The sequence below is a fragment of the Acomys minous genome, assembly GCF_964271855.1.
Source record: "Acomys minous genome assembly, chromosome: 4".
NCBI lineage: Eukaryota > Metazoa > Chordata > Mammalia > Rodentia > Muridae > Acomys > Acomys minous.
The window spans coordinates 16,942,074-16,966,335 of record NC_140486.1 but is presented as its reverse complement, the minus strand read 5'-3'; the positions used below and the strand labels follow the sequence as shown (position 1 = coordinate 16,966,335).

The 24,262-nt window shown below is 35.8% G+C and overlaps 1 protein-coding gene across 2 annotated transcripts in view; it reads right to left on the bottom strand.

The window, feature by feature from the left end:
• The window catches only part of DCC (DCC netrin 1 receptor), a 1,088,923-nt gene that overhangs the window by 148,146 nt on the left and 916,515 nt on the right, over positions 1 to 24,262 (bottom strand). For both annotated transcript variants that reach the window (XM_084780514.1, XM_084780515.1), the window contains exon 15: positions 6,931 to 7,125. In XM_084780514.1, the coding sequence (XP_084636640.1) occupies positions 6,931 to 7,125 (195 nt within the window). The remainder of the gene's footprint in view (positions 1 to 6,930; positions 7,126 to 24,262) is intronic.

Genomic DNA, 24,262 nt, shown 5'->3' with positions numbered 1-24,262 from the left:
CATTAGACACTAATCATCTCCAACAAGAAGCTAAGGCACAGAGTGGGCTTTGTTTCCCAAATAATTGTATCCTATAACAAAATTTAAGGATATTAAAAAATTGCATCAAAATCTCTAACACCCAAAACAAACACACACACACACACACACATGCACACACACACACACACACACGCACACGCACACGCACACACGCACTATTTAGGGATTGCACATAAGTGGCATATCAAACAAAAAGGAAGATTACCTATTGTGAGGATGAGTTAATAAAAACTGGTTTTGAAAAAATGTAGAAAAAATAATTTGCAGAGGACACTAAAAACATAATTTTTAATAATTTTATGCATACTGAAGAATACTCAAGATTCAGCATTTTAATTAAAATATCAAACATAAACATGTAAAGAACAAAAATGCCCTTTACAGATGTAGTGTATAGTATTTGTAACACTGGTCAGGTAAGAAGGTATTCATTACCCAGTTAGTTAAGTAATGAAAACATCCAAAACAACACTCTGGGCTTTAAACACAATAGCAACAACTGCCCCAGATGACACACAGTTGTCAAAAAGACTAATATCAAGAATCAGAGTGATAGAAGATGGACTAGAGAGGCTTAGAAGTGTGTAATATTTATGTAACTCATGTAATCACTTGAGAGAGCATGGGGAAAGAGCTATTGACAAAATAATGCTCAAATCTCCCCACACTTGATGAAACCTCTTAGCATGTGTGTACACAAACACAGCACACCCATAAGATCAATAACAAAAGAAAAAGCTTTTAACCAGGAAAAATGACCTACATATTATGCATAAATGTACAAAATGGTTGAATGTCATTTTTTTCTTGGGTCTAGGTCAGTTTAGAAAGAAACAAATTAACATCCTTTATCTCTTGCCAATAAGGAATCGTCTATGTATCAAAACCCAGATAGTTACAAGGTAGAAAAAAGGTGTGTGTGTTTCATGTCAACCCAGAAATATAACCATATGTATGTTAATATCAAAGTAGATTTTTGGAATAAGTGTACTGCCATTGTTTACGAAAATGTAGGATGGTTTAGAGACGTGAAATTGGGTAATTCAACAACAAGAAAATACAATTTTACATATTAAGCACTGGATGCTTTCACAGTTTGAAAGTCATGGACCAGAATCTGATAGAACTGAAAGGAAAATGCATGGATCTACTGGTATAGTTGATGAATAAAGCAAAATGCCCAGGTTTGTCTCTTCTCCCCTCAGTCAGCTCTAAGCATAGCCTAGGGATAAAAATACTATACCTTTATGTGGAAGTTGCAGTATTCATTCAAACAACAACAATAACAACAACAACCCCAAAACCTACAGCTTATACTACTTAATAAGAAAATTTAGGACTAACGTCCTAAGTCACTACATTAGATTACATTTTTCTTGGTAAACAAACAAGATTTAATTTCCCAGAATCATCGTGATTTTTCATGTGGAAAGTGTAATTTTTCTCAATCTAGCAGCATTTGACCTCTCATTTCTCTATATACTAGAAGCTAGGTCTTTTTTACAATCTCTGACTAGTATCCTGATAAACACTGACATATGAATAATTTTTACTTTCCCTACTCAATAGGATCCTTCTTTGTTTTTCTTCATTTTGAGAGCCTGGATGATGCCTGCCACTGGAGAAAAATCAAGAAATAGACTGATGATAATTTCACAGTCCTTGGTAAATATACACTGAACTGCTGTCATTAAACACTGAAGAAGGATTGAGAATGGGATCAGGATTGGTTTAACCTAAATAAGACATTTTCTAGAAAAGAAAACTGTACAAGATATAAGATACCTTTTGTTTAAATGTTTGATCATAAACTTGGCAGAAGAATGAAGCACAGAGTCTTTTATAGAGTCCTCAATGGAGGGGAGAAATAATCACTTATCTTTTGTGGAGAGAGAGAGAGAGAGAGAGAGAGAGAGAGAGAGAGAGAGAGAGAGAGAGAGAGAGAGAGAGAGAGAAATCTTTTGCTCTGATAAGATGGTCTTTTTGCCTTTCTTTCTATAAGAGTATTCATCTTTTGTAATGGATTTTTCCAAATAGCTTTAAAAAATTCACCAGGTATAAGACAATGCATCTGCTGTGGACCTCAGAGAGTAGAGAGAGAAAGGAGTTACAAATAGAGTGAATGCATTATTAATGAATCACCCTGCAGCTGTCCTTAAAGACTGCCTGAGAATGCCTATACGTTTAGAAGACACTAACCTGAAAAAAAAAAACATGGAAGATAATAGCTATTCTTCCTCTTGTATTCAGAGCAATGATCTCATGGCCTGACATTTCCTTATCCCTTGTCACTTCTCCTTGGGCAAGCAGTGCTCTTGGTGAACAAATTCAGTTCTCTTTCCTGGCATATTATAATCTATAATCTGTATTTGATTATATTTAAAATATGGAGTTTATGTTTTCAGCTTTCACATTAACTAAAAGCTACTGCATTGTATTTATTCATGCCAATATATTTCAGTAATTCAATGTTTTTAATAAAAGTATGTATTTTTTTATATCTGAGTTAAAAACACCAAAAAACCTTCAATTATTTTAAAAAATAATTAATCTAAAACTAATCCACAACTAATGTATAAAATGATAATAAGAACGATGCCTGAATAACATATCCATATTTTAATTAAATTTGATATGGTTTCATGGTTATTATCTCAATTAGACGGCATGGACTGTAGCCTAAGTGTATATTTTCTAGAAAAGACAATTGAGGAACAGTGTGTGGTAGAAATACATAGTATGGAAAAAAAGGCATCCCCTGTGGATGACCACAGTTAGAGCTACATTTGATGGTTCTAAGCTATGATATTTACCTTAAATGTTTTATTAAATGCCTATAATCCTAACACTCAGGAAGGCAGAGGCCTGAGTTCGAACCCAGCCTGGTCTACAAGGTGAGTCCAGGACAGCTAAGGCTATTCAGAGAAACCCTGTCTTGAAACAAACAAAACATAAAAACAAAACTCAGTAACTTTCAAAGTTCTGTTATAAAAGAATATGGTTATTTTAGAGATGCTAAGATAAAAATACAAATCAATAATAAAAAAAAAAACAGACAAGCCGCAAACTATGAAATGCTAAATAATGTAGGGAGCAGTAAGAAAATACAAGCCAAACTAGAATACGTTTGAAGCAGCTGATTCTGAGGCCAGGAAACACTAATAAATTGAGAACAGGCATAGAGTACAATAGCATTGCCGATGAATATAATCATTGAATACAAAACCAAAACTTAAATGAATAATGAATCAAAAGTAATCATACTTTAGGTCTAGGTAGGTGTTGTAGGTTGATAACGACAATATGTGATGGAGATTAATTTACATTCAAAAAATCAGATGCACCAAGATAGGAAAGATGTCTTCTTCAAGGCTGTCAAATACAAATAGCCCAAACACTAAGAATTTATACAATTTCTGACTGTGTCATAGTTCTTCTTGTTATAGGTAATCTATTGTATATATTGTATGGTTACTTTTATTATTATTTTATTTTTTACATATACATTTATATTAAGAGGACAATAACCATACAAAAATTTTATATGAGAAATTCAAGTTTAGTTTCCATTCAAAAATCAATTTAATTTGTTATACTAAAAAGAAAAAAAATGTCATTTAAAGAGAGAGAAAATCACTTTGCAAGCATTCTTAAAACATGTTACTAAAATAGCCTGAAAGCTAGTAAGTGTGTAGCCTTCCCTAAAAGTCAGATAAATGACATATTAAAGACTCCGTCACCGATTTCATAGCTAATACTCAAAATTTCCCCAAGATCAGAAATTAGCCAAAAATGCTAGCATCTGGCACATTTCTTCACACTTCACTGATCTTACTGACTACTTCAGTAAAGCAGGAGAAAGAAACCAGAGGCACAGGTCTCAGAAACTATACGACAGAGCATTTGCTCACGCATTTATGTTGCTTATGCAGAAGGTTTCATTACACCTACAGAGCTGACAGAACAGGTGAATTAAACAGCTATCAGGACACAAAGTTAATGCTATGAAATTTGCTGATGCTTTGAAATTAGATATCCAGAAAACAAATTTAGAACACGATACCACTTAAAGCATTTCCCAAAACACATTTGTGAGGAACAAGTCCAACAAAGCATTTCATATCTTTACAATAGTTAAGAAATAAAGGGAAAATTTAAACTCCTATTTAAAGACTATGTAGCAGTTTATTTTAAAATTCAGAAATATGTACTTTAAACATGTAGTTTATTATACACCAATAGCTATATGTTACTTAACCTTGGTTGTCTATATTAATGAATTGAGAGATAGCAAATTGCTGAAGCATACCCCTACTGTGTCTAGGAGGATAACACTAGACAAAATACAGAAGGAAGGAAAGAAGGAAGGAAGGAAGGAAGGAAGGAAGAAAGGAAGGAAGGAAGGAAGGAAGGAAGAAAGGAAGGAAGGAAGGAAGGAAGGGCCTAACTGTAGGCAGAGGCATCTGGCCACCTGGAGAAGCAGGCAGAAGTGAATAGACAGGGAGAGAGAGTGGATCTAAAGAGTTGCTCCCTGCTCCTGCTCCCTGGTTGCTGTGATACAGCTGCTTTCCTCACCTTCTTCCATACAATAATGGGCTCAACCTCTTGAAACTGTGATCAGTATTCCCTCCCTTATGTGGTTGGCTCAGGTATTTTGTCACAGTGACTTAACCCTTATTTTAGTGCTTAGTATCATAAAAGTAGGAATTAATGGTTTTGTTGCATCTCTGTGGACATGCATGAATCTTTTATCTTTGTGAAAAGTATAACAAGTTAATCCATACACCCCTATTTAATAAAAAAAAAGTATAACCATAAGCACCCTAGGGAATAATAGCAACATATGCTTTCATTTCATAGTTATGTCAATGTTCATATTTTTATTGTTTTCTTAAAATCATGCCATGTGGTAACATGTGTGTGTATATGTGTGTATATGTATGCCTGTGTATGTATGTGTGTGTATGTGTGTGGCTGTGTGCTTTTGTGTTTGTGTGTGCATCTCTGTGTGTAGCCAGACAAACTGTAAAATATAAATTCATGACTAAAGTTGTGCTCTCCCTTGCTCTTCTCTTTTAGACCACAGCTTTGCTACTGAGATACACCTTATCCTTCCTCTTTGTTCTTTGGAACACACCTTAACAAGATGCTTTTATTCTTGATTAACATTTAGGGAAAGCCACCAATGTTAATTTCATGATATGGTAAACTTCCACTAGATTACCAATTTCATTGTAATGAAAAAAGCCATTATGAAGGGACACAGTGCAATCGTGTAGTTTTATTCTTTCCAGCTTTGCTTGTTTTACACTGCATTTATTCTTCCTGCCGTAGCCTGTGTGTGCATGCTAACCTGCCTTGTCTGGTTAGTGGAATAAAGATGCACTGTCAGTGATGGTGTATTCTGAATAATGGATAGCTGAGAGTCCCCTGACACAGGTTTGACGGCCATAAAATATGAGCTTTGTGATTGCCCTTATATTCATGCCCTGAAACTGACTGGGGGAATATTATTTCTAAATGCCAAGCTAACTCTAATTGTGGCCAGTTTCAGTAGGTGATTCTCTCATTAGTGTTTGGAGCAATTACAGAGAAAATGGATTGGTGCAATTTTATTTCTGCATTGATAGAATCTATTCTTGCTACAGCATTTTAGCTATTCAGATTCAAATCAGGCTGCTCATCACAAATGTTCTGTTTGTGAGGGACACTGCAAATGACTACAGTTTCACACCCCTAATCAAGTTTGATTTCCAATGAGGTCAAAGCATTTCATTGCCAGTAATGTGGTATTAAATCAACAGGTAGAGTGAACTTATCTTTTACTTTGTGACAATTACTTAACTTATTGGCATCCTGATATGTTATTTATCATTTCTGTCGTTAATGATATAAACCCTTGCAACACCATAGGAAATCAGAAAAAAAAAATGAACTGAAGGTTTACATGCACAGATGACCTCACAGGAGAACACAGTAGAAGCATTGAATCCATGCAAAAATGATGCCAAACACAGCAAGAGATTTGGATTGTGAAGAAAGGATGCATACACAGAGAAGAGATTCACTGCCTTGATTGAAAATTCATCCTTTCATCATGCTACAATCATAATGACAAATCTTTCTCTACAGATGTTGAAAGCAAACAAGTCTCTGTGATTAGACAACTAAGATTAAAGATAAATGAACAGAATCCTCTCTTGCAGGTAGCATAAAGTTTTAAAATGCATTGTCCTGTTTTTAGAAGAATTACGAAGGTTAGTCATTTTCAATGCTGGTCAGAAAGAGAGAAGTTATCCAGTGCCCTGTGCACATAAGGAAAGGCACGCAGAATGATTCCATTCATCACAGAGCCCTCTAGAGCAGAGCAGAATCCCCACATTGAGGAGAGAGGGAGGGACAAAATTTGAGAGCATGTATGTAGGTGTACCAGCTTGTGTTCCTGTGTGTGAGAGCAGGGTTGCTTAAGAATGGGTCCATGAACAAGGGAGAGTGGGGACCGCCTCGGATGAACTCTGGTGTCCCTGATTTGATCACTTCCCCTTGTTGGGGAGGCCTGGTGGCACACAGAGGAAAGGGAGGCAAGCTATCTGGATGAAACCTGACAGGCTGTGATTATATGGTTGGGGAGAAGGTCCCCTTCTGTCAGAGGTCTAGGGGAAGGGAACAGGGTGAAAGAGGGAGGGACGGTGGGAATGGGAAGATACTAGCTAGGGGATAACAATCGGGATGTAACCTGAATACATTATAATAAATTAAAATGAAAAAACAAGAACGAATGCGCACATGTTGAGACCATAATCTCCAAGGCTGACATTACAAGAAATAAAATAATTGAAAATAACCTACCCTCTTCTCTTAGGAGAATAAGCATGAGTGGCCACTCACCTAGTCTCTCGATGGAATAGTACCGCTGTTTACTGTCCACTCGCACAGTCTCAGCGTAAGGACTGCCCACACCGTACCCGATAATGTAGCCTCGCACCACGATGTTTGGGTTGAGAGGAGGAGTCCAACTCATGATGATGCAGTTTGTCTGGGGCCTCACATGAAGAGAGCTGGGCTGGTCAGGGACTTGAGACTCTAGAATTCAAAGAGCAGTATCATCAGCAAGCCTCATTTCTGAGGCTGAGAGAATGGCAAATAAGACATTTAAATAAGACAGAATGTTATTCCACACAGACTCAAATTATGGAAAGCTTATTATCCAGAGTGCTTCTTTCTTTCTTAGCACGTGCCTCATTTATTACAGGACTGTGTGCGTATATGTGTGTATAAGTGTGTGTGTGTGTGTGCGCGTGTGTATACACACATGTGGATACTAGAGGTGGCTATTTAGTGTCTCCCTTTACAAATTTCCACCACTTCCTAAGAGATAAGTTTTCTTACTGAATCTGCTCCTTGCTTTGTAGTTAGCTCCCTGGCACATGTCCCTGGGGGCCTGGCTTTATATCAGCGCTGGGAATCCAAACTCTGGTTGTCATACTTGCCTGGTAGCACTTTGCTGAGGACACAGGCCCTCCTGTCATGCCAAGGAGCTTCATGAACTTCGCCCATCATCATTTGATCATAGCCCCCCGCCACATGTCTTAAACATTATTTGTGAGCACACAGATATTATCAAACATCTTTATTTTAATAGCCCTTTTCTTTCTTAGTATACTTCCCTTTAAGCATCATTAGTACACTGAAAACTTAAGTCAAACCAGATAACTGAGAATAAAATAAAATAACACACTGTCTTATCCAAGAGTTATGTACTCAATTTAAGCAAAAATGAAAAAAAAATATATATGTAGCATTCCTATTTTCAGAAAAGGTTAGAGGGGTCTGGGTAAGTTTCCCAGATGCGGATAAGCTTGTACTGTGACTGTAGAGTAGTACAGTTAGGTTCCCAGAATCCGGGTTGAGTGGCTCACTTTTCCATAATTCTGACATCCTCTTCTGGCCTCAGTGAACACACGAGCACATATCCCCTCTCCCGATATTAAAAAAATCAAGCAAACTATTTTGACAAAAGGAATTGTCAAAGTGAGCAAGATAGGGCTGTGACCTTCTCAGCATGACTCAGAACATACTTGGCCCATGATGCGTTGACTCTGTTAAAATCCAGTATTTTTAGAGGAAAGAGACTGTCCCATGGGTTGAAGACATGTAGGTTTAGGTGTTGGGAAATTTGTTTTTATACCATGTTCTATCACTCACTAGATTAATATTCCCAATTAAATTGACATGCAAGATAGTGCTTGATTCAGGCTAAGAAATAGCTAAGATTCTATTCTGCACTAGATTCTGATGGTGAGATGGTGAAACCTTATTTGTGAGCTTTCAGTCCCTCAGATTTACAGTGAAGATAAAATTGGGAGCAATTTTATAGGCTTTCAAAAAGACTTAATGAGAAATAATGCATAAAAATTCTTATTATGAGTAGTACCTAACTTCTCAAGTGATCTTGGATATTACAGAAACTCTACAATGCTTTAACATTTTTCTTTTAAAGAAACATTATACAGAAAATAATGAATTTTACTACTAAGCTGGCATGAATGTTATGTTTTGATATTGTTACAGCATGGTGATGTTACATCATAATTTTGAAATATGACTATGTATATCGCTAAAGGACACTGATACACATACATACTGATACAGACAGCATCTTACATGTTTAGACTATAGGTGTTTTTGTAGTTGTTTTGTCTTGGTTTCATTATTTAGGGTTTCCATTGCTATGCTAAAACACCATGACCATAAAATAACTTGGGGAGGAAAGTGTTGATTTCAGATTCCCATTCGTAGGCTACACTCTGTCGCTGAGGGCAGTCAGAGCAGAGAGAGCACCTGAAGACTCCTGCTTACTAACTTGCTTAGCTTGCTCTTTCAGACATTCTAGGATCTCTTGCCCAGGGGTGGCTTTGCATGCAATGGGCGTGGGTGACCCACATCAATCACGAATCAAGAAAATGATCCAGTCTTACTGAGACACTTCCTCAGTTGTGGCTTTCTCATCTTAGATTCTATCCTCTTGACAACAAACCCAGCAGCAACACTGGGGCCTGAATCTATGGTAGAGTAGAGGACACGGCAATAACGGGAGACATAACTAAAATTCTTATAGTCTATACCATAGTGAGAAAAATACCTGTGTGAGTAAATGTTTACTGTAAAACATGATAAATTTTTATCAACTATATTTAGGCTATGTTGAAAATAAGTAAAGCCTTATGAGAAGTAAAGTATGTGACTATTCCGACTCAGACAGCCAATTAAATACTTAAACATAGTTCCTGAAAATTAACAAGGTACTTAAAAGCACAGGTGATTTGAATCTCTTTTAAGCAATTGTGTTTATTTTTCTCTGACAAAAACATATGAAGGTTAACATATCAAAAAAAAGTTAAATAATTTGATGACTCAGGGTAACACTACAGTCTCTTTTCTTTGTGATGTGATATGAAAAGATAATTATCTCCCTGCTCACCAATTTTATTCATATTCCACTTGACACTCATAGTGTGTGTGTGTGTGTGTGTGTGTGTGTGTGTGTGTGTGTGTGTGTGTGTTGAAGGAAAGAATGCTCTTAAAAGTTATGATGTTAGCTACCATGTAAACATCATTCCAAAAGAAACCAAATATGTTAGTCTATCACATAAAAATCACTCCAAATGAGATCAAAGGTGTTACATCAACAGAATTTTTATAACATGGTTTTATTTTCCTAAAGATGTTATTTTGCAAGCAAGAAGGGACAAGCTATATCATTTGTATACCATAAAGGAATTTCTAAATATTATACAAAGGCATCATAAATAATTATAACTCAAAATATACATATAAACTTTATGACAGAAGCATAATGTTTACAAAATATTTCCCCATGTAAGTAAAGTAGTAAAAAAGATTAAATTGATGGATTAATATTCTCCCACTTCATTGGTACAGTGTTACAACTGTCCTTGATATGTGATATGTTTCATAATGCCTTCTGTTTAACATTTTAAGCTTAAAAATAACTATTAAAATGAGACAATATACCTAATTTTATATCATGGAAGTTTCTGAATGTTATACAGTGTTTCTGCATTTATGTCTTGTGTGTGTGTGTGTGTGTGTGTGTGTGTGTGTGTACATACACATGCATGAGTGTTAGCATGAGTGGGTGTATGTGCATATGAAGGCCAGATGCCTACATAAAACTTATTCATCAATTAAAACTCCACATTTTTCTTGAGAAAGTGTCTCTTACTGATTCTGGAGCCACTAACTGACTAGACAGGGGTCCATTAAGCATAGTTATCCTTCTGCTCCCCCCTCTCCAGTGTCAGGATCACAGACTTAGTTCCTTGTGTCCATTTTTTTATGTGGTGCAACGGATGCATGTTTAGGTACCTAAACATTAGTAGGGAGCATTGTATTAGCTCAGCCATCACTCCGTCCATCCCATGCATTCATGACTTTTTAAAAACAACTTGAAAACATAATACTTTTAATGAAAATATTCAGTATCTGAAGGAAAGATAAACATGTTTTTTATTTAGATCACAAATCGGGGATGAGAAAAAGACTTGTGAGAGAGCAGGTGATGCTTATCCCCTTAGAAGTCAAAACACCATGCAGGGGAGATTGGCTATTAACCAGCTGAAAAACATCCTTGAACAAATTCTGTGAGGAGGTATAAATGTGAGCCCAAAACAAGAGGTGGGGCCTTTGAAAACTTGGCATAGTTTGGGCTGTTCATTACTCCACTTTGAGATGCTCTTAGAGAGAATTGCTTAAGGGAAGGCTTCAGTGCTCCAGACTCCTGCGGAGGTTCCAGGTTCTGGTTGCCCCAGGTTCCAGCAGAAGAAATTCTGCTGATTATGCCAGGAGAACCATTCCTTGGAATCAATATCCTTACGGCTTCACTACTGTGTTCTTTAATCTCCCTTTCCTATTGTTTAGGTTAGCTGGGTTATAAGTGAGGAACTCTCAGTTAATAAGTTCATAATAAAATATGTTTGGTAAGAAAATTGAGCCTACAAATATCTTTTAGAATAAAACAGAAAACAAAAAGATGTTTCTAGACCAATACCTATTCCTCCAATTTTCTGCAAACCATATCATGATTTCCTTGTATTGGTTAAGTTATAATCATGAGAGTATAATCACTAGAGCTATAGGAATATTCAACAGGCCCTTCAGGACCTGCTGGAGAACCTCCTTATCCCCATCAAATTGAAATATTTTTATTCTTACATGGACTCCTCAAGATGATTTTATCTTTATAAAGATAGGATTGTAGATATATGAGAATGCATATTGTATCTCCATCTAGATATTAAGTGGATTCTTTTACCAATCAGTTAAGATCATAAGTATAGGAAAAAAGACATATACCCAGGCATTGTTAGAATCAGGAATTCTGATCCATAATATATGGCTTCCTAATCATAATGCATAAGACAGGCAATTGTCACAATTCATATCAGCCAATTCATACCCAACTAGTCACCTTTTAACATGAAAACAGAATTACAATTTCCCTGTTATTCTTCAGAATGAACTCCCCTTTATACACATTGCCCTAAAGGTCATTCCTACTGTTAACTATAAAAATATCAGTTTAATAGTTTCACAGCACAAAGTGTGTGATAACGTGCAGCACTTGCTTGGGATCCAATTTTCAAATCTGCTGCTAAGAAGTACTTGAAAATTTTTATAGCTATCTCTAGGACAGTGCCTGGATATATAAGACAAAAAGAAGTTACCAGAATAATTCTTGAGACAATATGTAACCATAGGGATCTGATGATACCTTAAATATTCAAGTTACTGATGCTCAGGTTTTCTATGTACACCTAAATGACAAGGAAGTATGGTGCCATTCTTTTTTTTTTTTTTGAGATTATTATTTTTTTATGTTTGTTTTTTTTCATTTTTTCTCCTTTATTAATTTATTCTTGTTACATCTCAATGGTTATCCCATCCCTTGTATCCATTCTTGATGATGTGATGGAATCTTAATTTGTTTGTAAAATACACATGTTATCTTTAAGTAATGATTATAGGTTTCCAGTAATAAATAATGTTTAGGAAATTAGAAATTATGACACGTCAGTCATTATGCATCTCTAATCAGCCAATTATAGGGGTAGATGTGGTGTCAATGGAAGAAATATAAAAACAAACAGAAATAGAAAAAAACAGAAGAACTTGGTAAATGATTTTCTAACAGTTGCTTTGATGCATTAAGGACATTTCTTCCTAGAGTCTAAAGTGAGTGTTCATGAAGAGTCAGCGTTGCAAATTTGGGACATTTGAAACTATGAAAACAAAGGCCTCAAAGCCCAGCAAAGGAATGTGTTTGGTATTTGAAACAACCTAAGAAACCTGAAGCATGGTGTGTTAGAAAACTCAGACTAGTTAGCTAGTGAGAATGTAAAACAGTATTACTACACATTAAATTTTTCTCCAGAAAGTAATAGAATTAGACATGATTGCACAATTAATTTTCTAAATATGGCTCTACATATGCATATGCATGTACATGTACATATATATGTATATTAAACTGGAAATAAACTATCCTCATACACATATTCATAGCAGCAATATTAACTTTGCTTACACTTGAACAAAAGTAAGAAATAACCCATGTGTCAATCAATAGATGAACATGTACACACAGTATGACAAATCCTTACGACAGACTAACCTTCAGCCTTAAGTGGGAAGAGACTTTGTCTGTGCAAGTATGGGTGACTTTAATAAATATTAGGTTAAATTTATAGCCACCAGGGCACAGAAATAATTCTACCTACATGAATTGAAATACTGAAATTCAAAGATCCACAAGGTAGAACAGCAGTTGCCAGGGAGAGAAAAGAGAAACAAGAGTGACTGTTTAATTCAGTGGTTCTCAACCTTGCTAATGCTGTAAGCCTTTAATGCAGTTCCTCATGTTGTGGTGACCCCAGACATAAATTTTCTATAGTTGCTACTTCATAACTAATTTTGCTACTGTTGTGAATCATTATGTAAATATGATATCTGATATGTAGGTTGTCTGATATGCAACCCTGTGAAAGGGTCATTTGACCATATTTTGGAACCACTGGTTTAATTTACTTTAGCATTCATCCTGGCAAAAAGGCAATATGGAGATGGCTGTGGAAGAAAGTCATTACACTCAGTGCAGCCAAACTGCATAGCAAAGGACAGTTAGGATGATGTTTTCTATTATGTCTATGTTTTCACAATTGCAATGGGTGAGTAAGATGGCTCAGCTTAGGTAATTACATTTGTTCTCAAGACTGGCATATCTTGATATCTTGAACCCATGTGGTGGAAGAAAGAGGTGCCTGTGACAGGGTTGTCCTCTGATCGATCACTAGAGGTATGTCATAGCACATGTGCTTACACAAACACACAGACACAGAAACATACACACATGTTAGTGAAACCAAAACCAGGAAAGTGTGTGTGTGTGTGTGTGTGTGTGTGTGTGTGTGTGTGCGCGCGCGTGTGTGTGTGTGTGTGTGTGTGTGTGTGTGTGAAGACTGAAAAGGATAGAGACCCGTAGAATACATTACAATAAGCAAGACAAGAAGATATTGAAAGGGACTTCCTGACAAGGATGTGGGGCATCACTTGAAATCTAATTGATACTTTCATGGATTGTATTATTAAATTTGATTTAACCTGGAGGGAATGAGCACAGAGAACAGAGACAATCAAAAGGCTTTAACACTTGTCTGGGCATCTGTGGTGGAGGTCTTTAGTTTAAGTAATGATACCAAGGTGAGGAAAAACAAACAGTTTTGAAGCATGCTAGATTTGAATATCCTGTAAGTCAAGGGTGCAGAGGTACCAGGAAGCAATTGGACACATGAGACTGAGTTTTGAGTGAAAGCACATGCTTAGAATGAGGGTCTGTGCCTAGCTTTATTGTAACTTGTTATGCTGTTTTCAGCTGATATCCCTGGGAAGCACGCCTTTCTCTGAAGGGAAATGCAGGATGAATAGATCTGGAGCAGACGTACTGAAAGGCAGGGGGACCAGAAGGAGTAGAGGGAGGGGAATCAGTGGGCAAGATGTACTGAAGAGAAAAGGAAGAAATAATAAATAGATATACATATACAAATATAGACAGATGGGGAGGGAGAGCTCATTAGGATATAGACCATGTTTAAAACAAATATGTAAGAATATAGGTACTGCATATAGGAGTAAATTAGTAAAAATTCAGCCAGGATCATGTTATTGCTGTGTTCAAAATCCAACCACTCCAAGAGTAAGATCAGAATCCTTTAGGCCATTTGTGATCTGTGCCTCTGCCCCTTCAGCTTTCTGACCTTTTTATATCACTCCCCTTTCACCAACTCATTCCATCCCCCACGCTTTACATTAATACTCCGCTGTACTCCAACATCCCAGACACACATTGGCCGCAAGGAATTAATATCCCAAAAAGTCATACGTATGAGAGAAATCCCATCCTGAATAATAAAAGGGAGCTTTTCATTTCTTCTTTATATTAAGATGTGAGTAGGTGAGGCTGAGTTTGCTGTTCTGGATAGTGGATAATTTCTCAGCCTAGTTATTATAGCAAGGAGGCCATAGATTATTGACCAGAATGTGGGATTCTAATGCTGCCGTGATACATGCCTTCCTTCCGGCCACTATGAACTTTCTCTGATTGATCAAAAGCACATTAAATATCTCTGTGGAGGAACAGCATGTACTTACAGCATGTATTTTTATAAAGATGGAGTAGCCTTGAAGTTTGCATATAGACTGACTCTCTTTAATCCAATAAAGGGTAATGAGGTGTCCCAGAAGCCCGGGAAGGGTCGGGGAGTACCTCAGACCACTGTGTGTATACAGCTCTCCAGGATACACCTGTCCGGGTACCAACTTTAGCAACTGGCACTACAGCCAGCCTTCCCCAGGTCATTGCCTCTTACTTCCTCTGTAGGGCTTATTACATTTTTATGCTAACAATTTAATGTAAGTATTCCACTGCTTTTTTTTATCACATTCCCTTTTATAAATCCTCAAACTACTGCAATTAGAACAGTTCGTGGAACATAACACTCAAACATATGGGTTTTCAGTCTGTATTTTTCTATAATGTTAAACACAACAGTCATTACATACAAAATTACCACAATTTTGTATAACTGTCTACACAAAATAGAAATTTTAAGAGAATGAGAAAGGGAATGACATAGAAATGAAATAAGAAAAAAAATACAGATATTGATGCTTTTTTTCCTTCCTAGTAATCAGAAAGATTTGTCTCTCCTGGCACTTTTTAATGAAAATGACTTGCTGAGTACCTTCTGCTATATGTAGCACTGCCAAGTAGGGTCAGAAAGTTGATACTTGGAAAATTTCTCATTTATTCTCCATTTACTGTACTGCATTTTATGGCTCATTTTGGTAAAATTTTGTTAAAGTCCTTGATAGCCTGTATTTCTGCAAAGCAAGTTACAAAAGGCAGTTGATATTTCCATGTTCTGTCTTCTCCAGTGTGCTTCATACACGCTGAGTGTTCACACCCATTTGGCAGGGTTTTTCTTCACAGAGAGGCATTATCTCCTTAGGCCTCTTCCACCAGATGTCTTGAATATAATTTGTTTGCTCACCTTTGACCTCTACCTTATAGATTTATTAATTCTTCATTTCTGCCATTTTCTCAGCTTCGGTGAGCCTAAATATGGCTCTATCCGTTCAAAGTGTTCAATTGTTCAAGCTAGGTTCCTAATCTCTATGCATATTCTAAATGAGAAACACATATCTAACAATGCAAATCTAGCATGCACAAATGAGAGATAAATGTCACTTAAGTCTCTAGAATGGGTTACCTCATTCAAGATGATTGTTGAAAAGTAGAAATAGATAAAAAGAAAGAAAGAAAGAAAGAAAAGTAGAAATAGAGAGATTAGTTGTATCAACTTTATTGAATAACTATCAGTGCACACAATGTGTAAGATGTTAAATGACATGACATTTATGAAAATACTAAGTGTAACATACACAAAATTGGTAAAGTTTAACTATTATTGTAATAAGATACTGAACAAAAACTTACATGGTTTTTAATGCTGAGAAAAAAATGAATAAAGACTAGTCAGAAAAAATATATTCAGTTTAAAGAACTAGGCACCGAGAAGTCCCTAGTCTTTACTAAACCTGGTGGCACTCAGAGGAAGGACAGCAAGTTACCAAGAAGAGACTTGATACCCTATGATCATATAGAGGGGGAGGTAATCCCCCTCAGGAACAGTCATAGGGGAGGGGAATAAGGGGAAATTGGGAGGGAGGGAAGAATGGGAGGATACAAGGGATGGGATAACCATTGAGATGTAACAAGAATAAATTAATAAAGGAGGAAAAAAATAAAAAAAGAAAAAAAAAGAAAAAAAATAATATGCTATATTATAAACTCATTAATTTTATTCTACTTTAAGGGTATGCAAAGTGTTATTTGAAGATACACCATTATTTCTTTAGAATTCTAAGTCAAGATACTCTTCAGGTAATTAGCAGCTGTGTCCAAACTATTGTCATTGGTTCTCAAAGAAACAAACGGCTCATAATGCTTCAAGTAATTTTCTGATTTGGGCTATACCAATAGCTATCTTTGGCTTCATGCAGTGTGAGATGTGTGAATGGACCGATCCATTTCTAGTGCTGTCTTTTTGATCCATAACAGGAGGACGTGGGTATGCTTAGGAGAAGTGTTAACAAATAGAAGAATTATTTACCCATAATTAAAGTTTTCTGATTATAAGAGCAGATAAGTGTGAAGAACCAAGTTATGTGTTACTTATAATCCACACGTACTCTCAGCTACAGTTATATAGTCACTTGTCCATCTACCGTGTAACAAGGAGTTGGTAAAACACTGAGACGTTCAAGTATGGTCTTTGGTTCCAGCCCAGGGAGAAGAGTGTGACCCTAGGAGAAAATGTACCTAGGCAATGCAGAAGGTGGGCAAGCCGATTAGAAAATACACTCCCTACAACTTTCTGGAAGACAGCGCACAAAGTCCAAGGCCTTGAGACATCTGTAGCCACGACAGTGCAGTTTGAGGGAAGTTAAGATAGGATTAGATGGTGATCATCAGACTGGAGGATATGCTGGGCACAAATGAAGAAGAGTTGGGGAAGTGAAATGATTCCATCACGTCTCTCCACGAACAATCAATTTGGCAACACTGTGGTGTCTAGAGTATGGGAAGACAGAGTGGTGTCAAAAAAGCAGGTCTGGAGTTACTTTCAGGTGACAAATGATGACAGACGGATATGAAGTGTTGTGGTGTGAATTTAACAGATAGGATGGGGAAGGTAAGAATATTACAGGTCATGGCCATTGAAGGGATATTGACAGAGGTGAAATGGTTGCGAAGATGCATGCAGCAGGCTGGGGCTTTCTGTTTGAGGGGTAATATTGAGAGGTAGTCTGAAACAGAGGATACAATTACTAGTTGTTTATGTTTATTTTTGAAACAGAAACTCATTTTCACAATTAGTATGAAAAAAAAAAAAAAGAACCCACAGAAACAGTAAACAGTCAACATGCAGCTAATTAGGCTTTACTCTTTAACCCTGAAAGCATTAACAGAAAGAAACCTCAACAAGTCCTCTTGACTACTATTGGCTTTACAATTTTCAACTATGCAGTGAATGATCTTGTCGCCCTCACTGACTTTAAATTCTAGCACCAGAGTTAACTACAGTAAGCAAAGTTTATAGAGAAGGGAAATATTAATAGCCTATGAAATATACTGGCAATGGTCCCAGTAATACTCGGGGAAGCATCTCACAACTGAGATCCTGGCTTGATTTTTACAATTGTTTCTCAAATTTCTAGAAAAATGTTTCTACTTCCTATGCTCTGATACGTGGATTAAATTATGCATTTCTATGCTGGACAGTAGTAAGTGGATTATTTATCAGATTTTATAGCAATTGTTAATTATACTTTTGAAATTTCTTGGAATTCTTTTGCATTTATTCTTTCTGTAACTGGAATTGTATTAAATTAATCATTGATTTGGGAATAATTTACATTTACATAGCATTCATATACTCATCCAGGAATGATTATACACCTCTCTCTCTCTCTGTGATATATATATACATAATGTATATATATGTATATATACATATATGTGTGTGTTTTCACTCTATTTTCTCATGTCTCATCTAATTAAAATGTAATAATTTTCTTTGAACACATTCATTCATATCTTATCAAATCTAACTCTATATATCATATTTTAATTTTGTTTCCTTCTTTTTAATGAATAATATAGATAATGCTATCATTGTTATTTGAGAGAAGAGTAGTTTTTCTATTTACATATAAGATATCTACCAGCTTATCAACATTTCTAATTATTTTAAATTGATTTAGTGTATTTTTGGTGAGAATTTGAAATATGCAGTCATACTACTTCTAAAAAAAATAATGCTTTAAGAAATGTAGTGTTAGGAACCCATGATATTTATTTTAAATATCAATTAATGTCTTCAAAGTACTTATGTAAGTTGATATGTTGTTTCTATCCTGTAGCCCATATTAGTAGAATAAATTTCTATTTATTGTGAAAAAAAAACAAAATGAAGTGTTATGTATTTAAAAGGTTTTATTGTTTAAATTTTACTCCTGAAATCTCTACATTGTAATACCTGAAATAGTGGCAATCTGTCAACCTCTAGATTTTAAAGAAAATGTTTTAAATATTTCATAAGTTAGCAGACTACTTGCTCTTAGTTTCTTACAGAAACAATAAATGTTTCAAAAGATGATTATATCCTTATTAATATGATATTTTAAATATCCATGACTGTTTTGTAATTTTTCTTTTTGTTTATTGATGCAGGTGTAAGTCAGTGTTAAATGTTATTTTATAGGTAGATGATGGCTCCTCACAAGTTTAGATAAATGGCTTCATTGATATCAGAGGCAAACAAGACTTTATCATCACAAATAAACAAATGCATCATAAGAAACAGTAGGAATATTTTGTTATTCTGTCAAAAAGGCCTGTAGTCATAGGCTGGGGTCTAATATGTTAAAGCCAACAATACCAATCCATGCCAAATCTCTGTTATTGCTACAGTCGATTTCACAGTAAGACTATTGAGGTGCAGTCAGTTGTAACTTCTTTATAACTGACTAGGCTTAAGTCTTGGAGAAGTTAAATTAGTCTCCTATGATATGCAGTAATTGGAGCAGGGCTCAAACTGTTAAGAGTCAAAACCCGTCTTATCCAATTTTCTGTCTTGTTTTACTTTGTTGTTTGGGATATTATTTTGTAATTGTTTTTGTTTTGACATTGTATGACTGTGTGTGTGTGTGTGTGTGTGTGTGTGTGTGTGTGTGTGTGTGTGTATGTGAGTGTGTGTGTGTTACAGAATAATTGACCATTTCACCATATCAAGTGAAAAGGAATCAAACATTCTATGAAAAAATGAAAAAGTTTGCTGTGTCTATGAACAGGACTCAAGTACTCAGAATCTTAGAAATATTTTTCCAAATAGAAATAATCTTCATTTTCCTTTACGGACTGTTGCTGTGAGATTCAGAACAGGCACTTGGCTAAGATCTGAAGCTGACTTTCAGTTTCTTTGAAAAAAAAAATAATTTTGGCTTTGCCGACTCCAATCCTTGTACCAAATGAACTGCACTTGAATTATAGTAAGAGTCTTGGAACCTTAATTATATTATAACAGCAGCTGGGGTCTGAGTTTTTAAACCTACCTGCCACGGATCAACTCACTATCATAAATGGATCCTACCAAAAGTCCATGAGAAAGTTTTAATGTCTTGACACAGTATTTGCATTTTTTTCACCCGTCAGGAACCACATGAACCAAGGTAATTTCCTAGAAGATCATATTCTTTTGCTATGGATGCAAACGCTACCGCTTCCCCTAACTTGTAATTGTTTACTGAGATGAATTTTCGTTGTTATGACATAAGCCTTACTAATTTTAAGTAAAATAATACTAAACTTATATAACTTTGGCATTTGTCAAAAATAAAAACCAACTTTACAGAACATTAGTAAGTATCCTTTATATGATAATGACAACATTAAAACAGGTTGCCTGTTTATCAGGTCCTAAAAATTTCTTTCAAGATTCAAAATACTTCTTGGGAGCAATATATTCTTTGCAAGTATGTTCTTTATTTACAAATATGTTGGGTATTATATTATTTGCACTATTACTTTAGAAAAATATTAATGCATATGTTTAGTATGACCTAAAACTTAAAATCCAACTATGTATAGATATGTAGTAAATATTCTTTCACGACTTGAAAGATATAAAATGTGATTCTCTAAATTTGTTTTTATTTTAATTTTGTTGGGTAATCCTCTGTATAATTTTCTGTAGGTTTTTTAGTTCTGAGACATATATTAAATTCTATGAACGTGATATCACCATATAAAAAATAATTTAGCTTATATATATAAGAAAGTAGAAAAATCACATTAATAATTTAAATGGCACTGCCATAATAATAAGCTAAAATTGGATGTTAGTACACTCTTTAGAACAAAAATCCTATTTTCCCATATGTCTAAACAGAAGAAAAGGATCATAGATGATGAGAAAATTAATAAACTCATATGTCATGTGCTGTCCTTGATTGGACTCTGACTCATAAATGCTACTTATGAATTACTGTTAGTTAGTTTGTAGAACTTTTATTATGATCATGGTATAAAGTAAATTGATAGTCTTTGCATTATTTAAAAGGAGAAAATGAAATGTTAAGTTTGAAGGGTAAAATGCAATATGTATACATATATATGATTATTTATTCCTTATAATGGCTATACATCAATATATGTTTTTTCAAATTTATATTATATGTAAACAGAATTTAGGGGATATGAAATCAGGTTGTTAGAATGATACTCTGATAAACTTTATGAAATTTTTACTGTATTTATGAAATTTATGTCTATATTTTGTATAGACAATGTTAAAGAACCTGTAGACCATCTAAAGAATGCTCAGAGGACATGGTACATATGATCCTTGGCCACAAATAACTCAACGTATGCTTAGAAGTGTTGTTTACTTCCGATGCTTGCCTAGCATCCTTATCTTATTTCATTATTTACTTTTGAGACAAAGTTTCATTCACTCAAGATTGTCCTGAAATCACTATGTAGTGCAAGGATGACCTTGAGCTGCTATTCCCCATTCCTCTGCTTCCAAAGTCGCAGGGCTACAGGCATTTGGCGCCCCACCATGATGATTATGCAGTGCTAAGGGTCAAAGCTAGGATTTGTTTTGTGAGTAGGAGACAAGCACTCTAACTACATAGCTGCAACTTCAGAAGATTTTTATATTCTCATGTTGACTGTGGAATATCACATCAGATTCCCACCGTCTCACTTATATAACAATGCATATGATGGTTAATTTTGATTTTCAACTTGATTGGATTAAGAAACATCTAGGGCACTGCAATAATGACAGACACCTTTGTTTGTTTCCTGAGAGAAGTAATTGAAGGTGAAAAGACCTGCGCTGACTATGGGTTCCACGGATGGTGGCCCAGGCTGGACAAAAGTAGAAAGAGAAGAAAGAACAGTGAGCACCAGCATTCACGGCCCTCTGCTTCCTGACTTTATCCTTCATATCTATATCGATATAGACATAAATATATATTTTTTGTTTTATGCTCCGCATTCATTGCTTTGATACAATTTGACCCCAAATAATAGTGCTACTACTAAGCTAAAATATAGCGGAAATATGTTTTTCTTATGGTATGTGAACATATTTGGTATGTGTATATTTAATTTTGCCAATGACTCAAATATTATTAAAATTTATGCCTACATGTACTATTGAGTTGTAGATGCAAAATACAGACAACATACCGAAAATTCTCATTTCAAACATTCTAACAACTTGAATTCACCTCTGCTAAATTCTGTTAACACATAATATAAATTTGTAAGAACATCTATAGTTGTATATTAATTAATTATTAACTTATTAGTCAGTTAGTGTTATCTCTCTATCCCTCCTTCCTTCCCTCCCTCCTCCTCCTCCTTTCTCTCTCTCTCTCTCTCTCTCTCTCTCTCTCTCTCTCTCTCTCTCCCCCTCCCTCCCTCCCTCCCTCCCTCCCTCCCTCCCTCCCTCCCTCTCTCTCTCTCTCTCTCTCTCTCTCTCTCTCTCTCTCTCTCTCTCTCTCTCTCTCTCTCTCTCTCTCCTGAGCCCCTTCAATATTGCTCATATGTGTCTATTTTTTAACTTGGTCAGTTATTATTGGATAAACATTTAGGGGGCTCATCTGGTGAGTTCTAAGTCATCTTTAGTTGCCTGTGTCTCCTCATTTCAGGATGTGATCCTGTGAGACTGACCCATATTGACATGTTTACTGGTTTGTCATTATTCAAGTCTTGTTTGGACACCCATACCAGTCAGTTTTCATGGGAGTAGTCTCCTGTTATGTAAAGGATCTTTCTCCTGTCTCCTCCAGGATGTTCCTGTGTCTTAGGAGTACAGACTGTATTGCAGATGTATCAACTGCCAACTGTGGCTGGGCATCTAACAGCTGTACCCTTCCTCGGTTTGTGGAAACTGCTCCATTTCAATCTTCATTTAATGGCAAATCCTCTCACTTGTGATTTCCTGCCTTTTTCGTATAAGAACGTTGATGACTAAATAGAATCCATGATTATCCATGATAATCTGCCATCTCAAAAGCCAATATTGCTCACACCTACAACAAATCTTCTGACCAAAAATTATAGGTTTGCAGGGTATTAGTGTTTACACTTTTGGGGAATAAGGTTCCTACAGCATATCACTATTTGTTTTTTGTTTTGGTTTTTCGAGACAGGGTTGCTCTGTATAGTCTTGACTGTCCTGGACTCACTTTGTAGACCAGGCTGGCCTCGAACTCACAGAGATCTGTCTGCCTCTGCCTCCCATGTGCTGGGATTAAAGGCATGCATCACCACACCCGGCCTTGTTTTGTTTTGTTTTTATATATTTTCTAAGGTTCTTTGTTTTCTCCAAATTTTTCAATTTAATAAGAATTACATTTTTCTGCTTTGTAATTCTTCTAAGGGATCTTTCTTTTTATGACATTCTTAACTAAATACCACATTTTCAATATCCAGTGCTTTTCTTTATATGTAGTCTTACAAACAGATCTACCATAATAATGACAATAAGCTTGAATATGTGTTTCTCCTCTCTCCATACCCTCAATTATTGTCACATAGGTCACTGGTTTCAAACCCTGACTTGCCGTGGGACATCATATCACTAATAAAATGAGTGTCCAGCGAACACATCTGCATGATTATAGAGGAAATTACCCATTTCCTGAAAGTAAAAGTTAGAGTAGTTCCTAGATCCCCAGCCATTCTTCTGCATCAGTGCTCTACTTTCAGGAATGTTTACTTTAAATCACATCATCATTGATGGTGTCTGACAATATCTCCCTGTTCCTGCATTCTTAAGGCAGGCTAAACAGATCCCCAGACTCGATTTCCTGAAGGCTACTTCCTAAACTTTATCAAAAGTTCTTTCATTTCTTTATGTAAGGCATGTACATAAGAACTATGGTGAATTATAATGATCTTGGACTTTTTTTTTTTAAGCTGAAAATCTGAGGCACAAAATAAATATTTCAGGACTCCTAGCTGCCAGTAATAGCAATGTGATTTCTAGGGAACCTTGAACAAACAGTGCAGTTTAGATGTATAATTACTTTAACAAAACATCCTAATTAAAGGGCAATCCATGAGGATTACAGTAACTCTTTAAGTTGAGAAAGAAAGAGAAGCACCAGAGTCCAAGGAAGGGAGAAGGGGCAGCTTAAGTCTGTATAGCACTATCTCTGCCTAGGGACTCAAGGCTCAGAGCCGTGGTCATGAACGCATCTCTCTGGGAGTCACTAGGAGACCTGGGAATGGAGATAATTACACAGCAGGTACATGGCAAGAATGCTAATGTTCCAGCTTTCTTCCAATACGGATTTCTTTCACTATGGAAAACAAAACTTTCCATTTTACATGTTTTTCAAAATGACTGTTTCTCTTTTATAATTTTTATAATTTAGGGAAGAACAAAGCAACTCTATGTGGTTGCTTTTCTTACTTTGGAATGATTTCTATTCAAAGCTTTCCAACCTCAGCTCTGAAACCTTGGGTGGAAGTCACTTTCATGTAATTTTATAATTT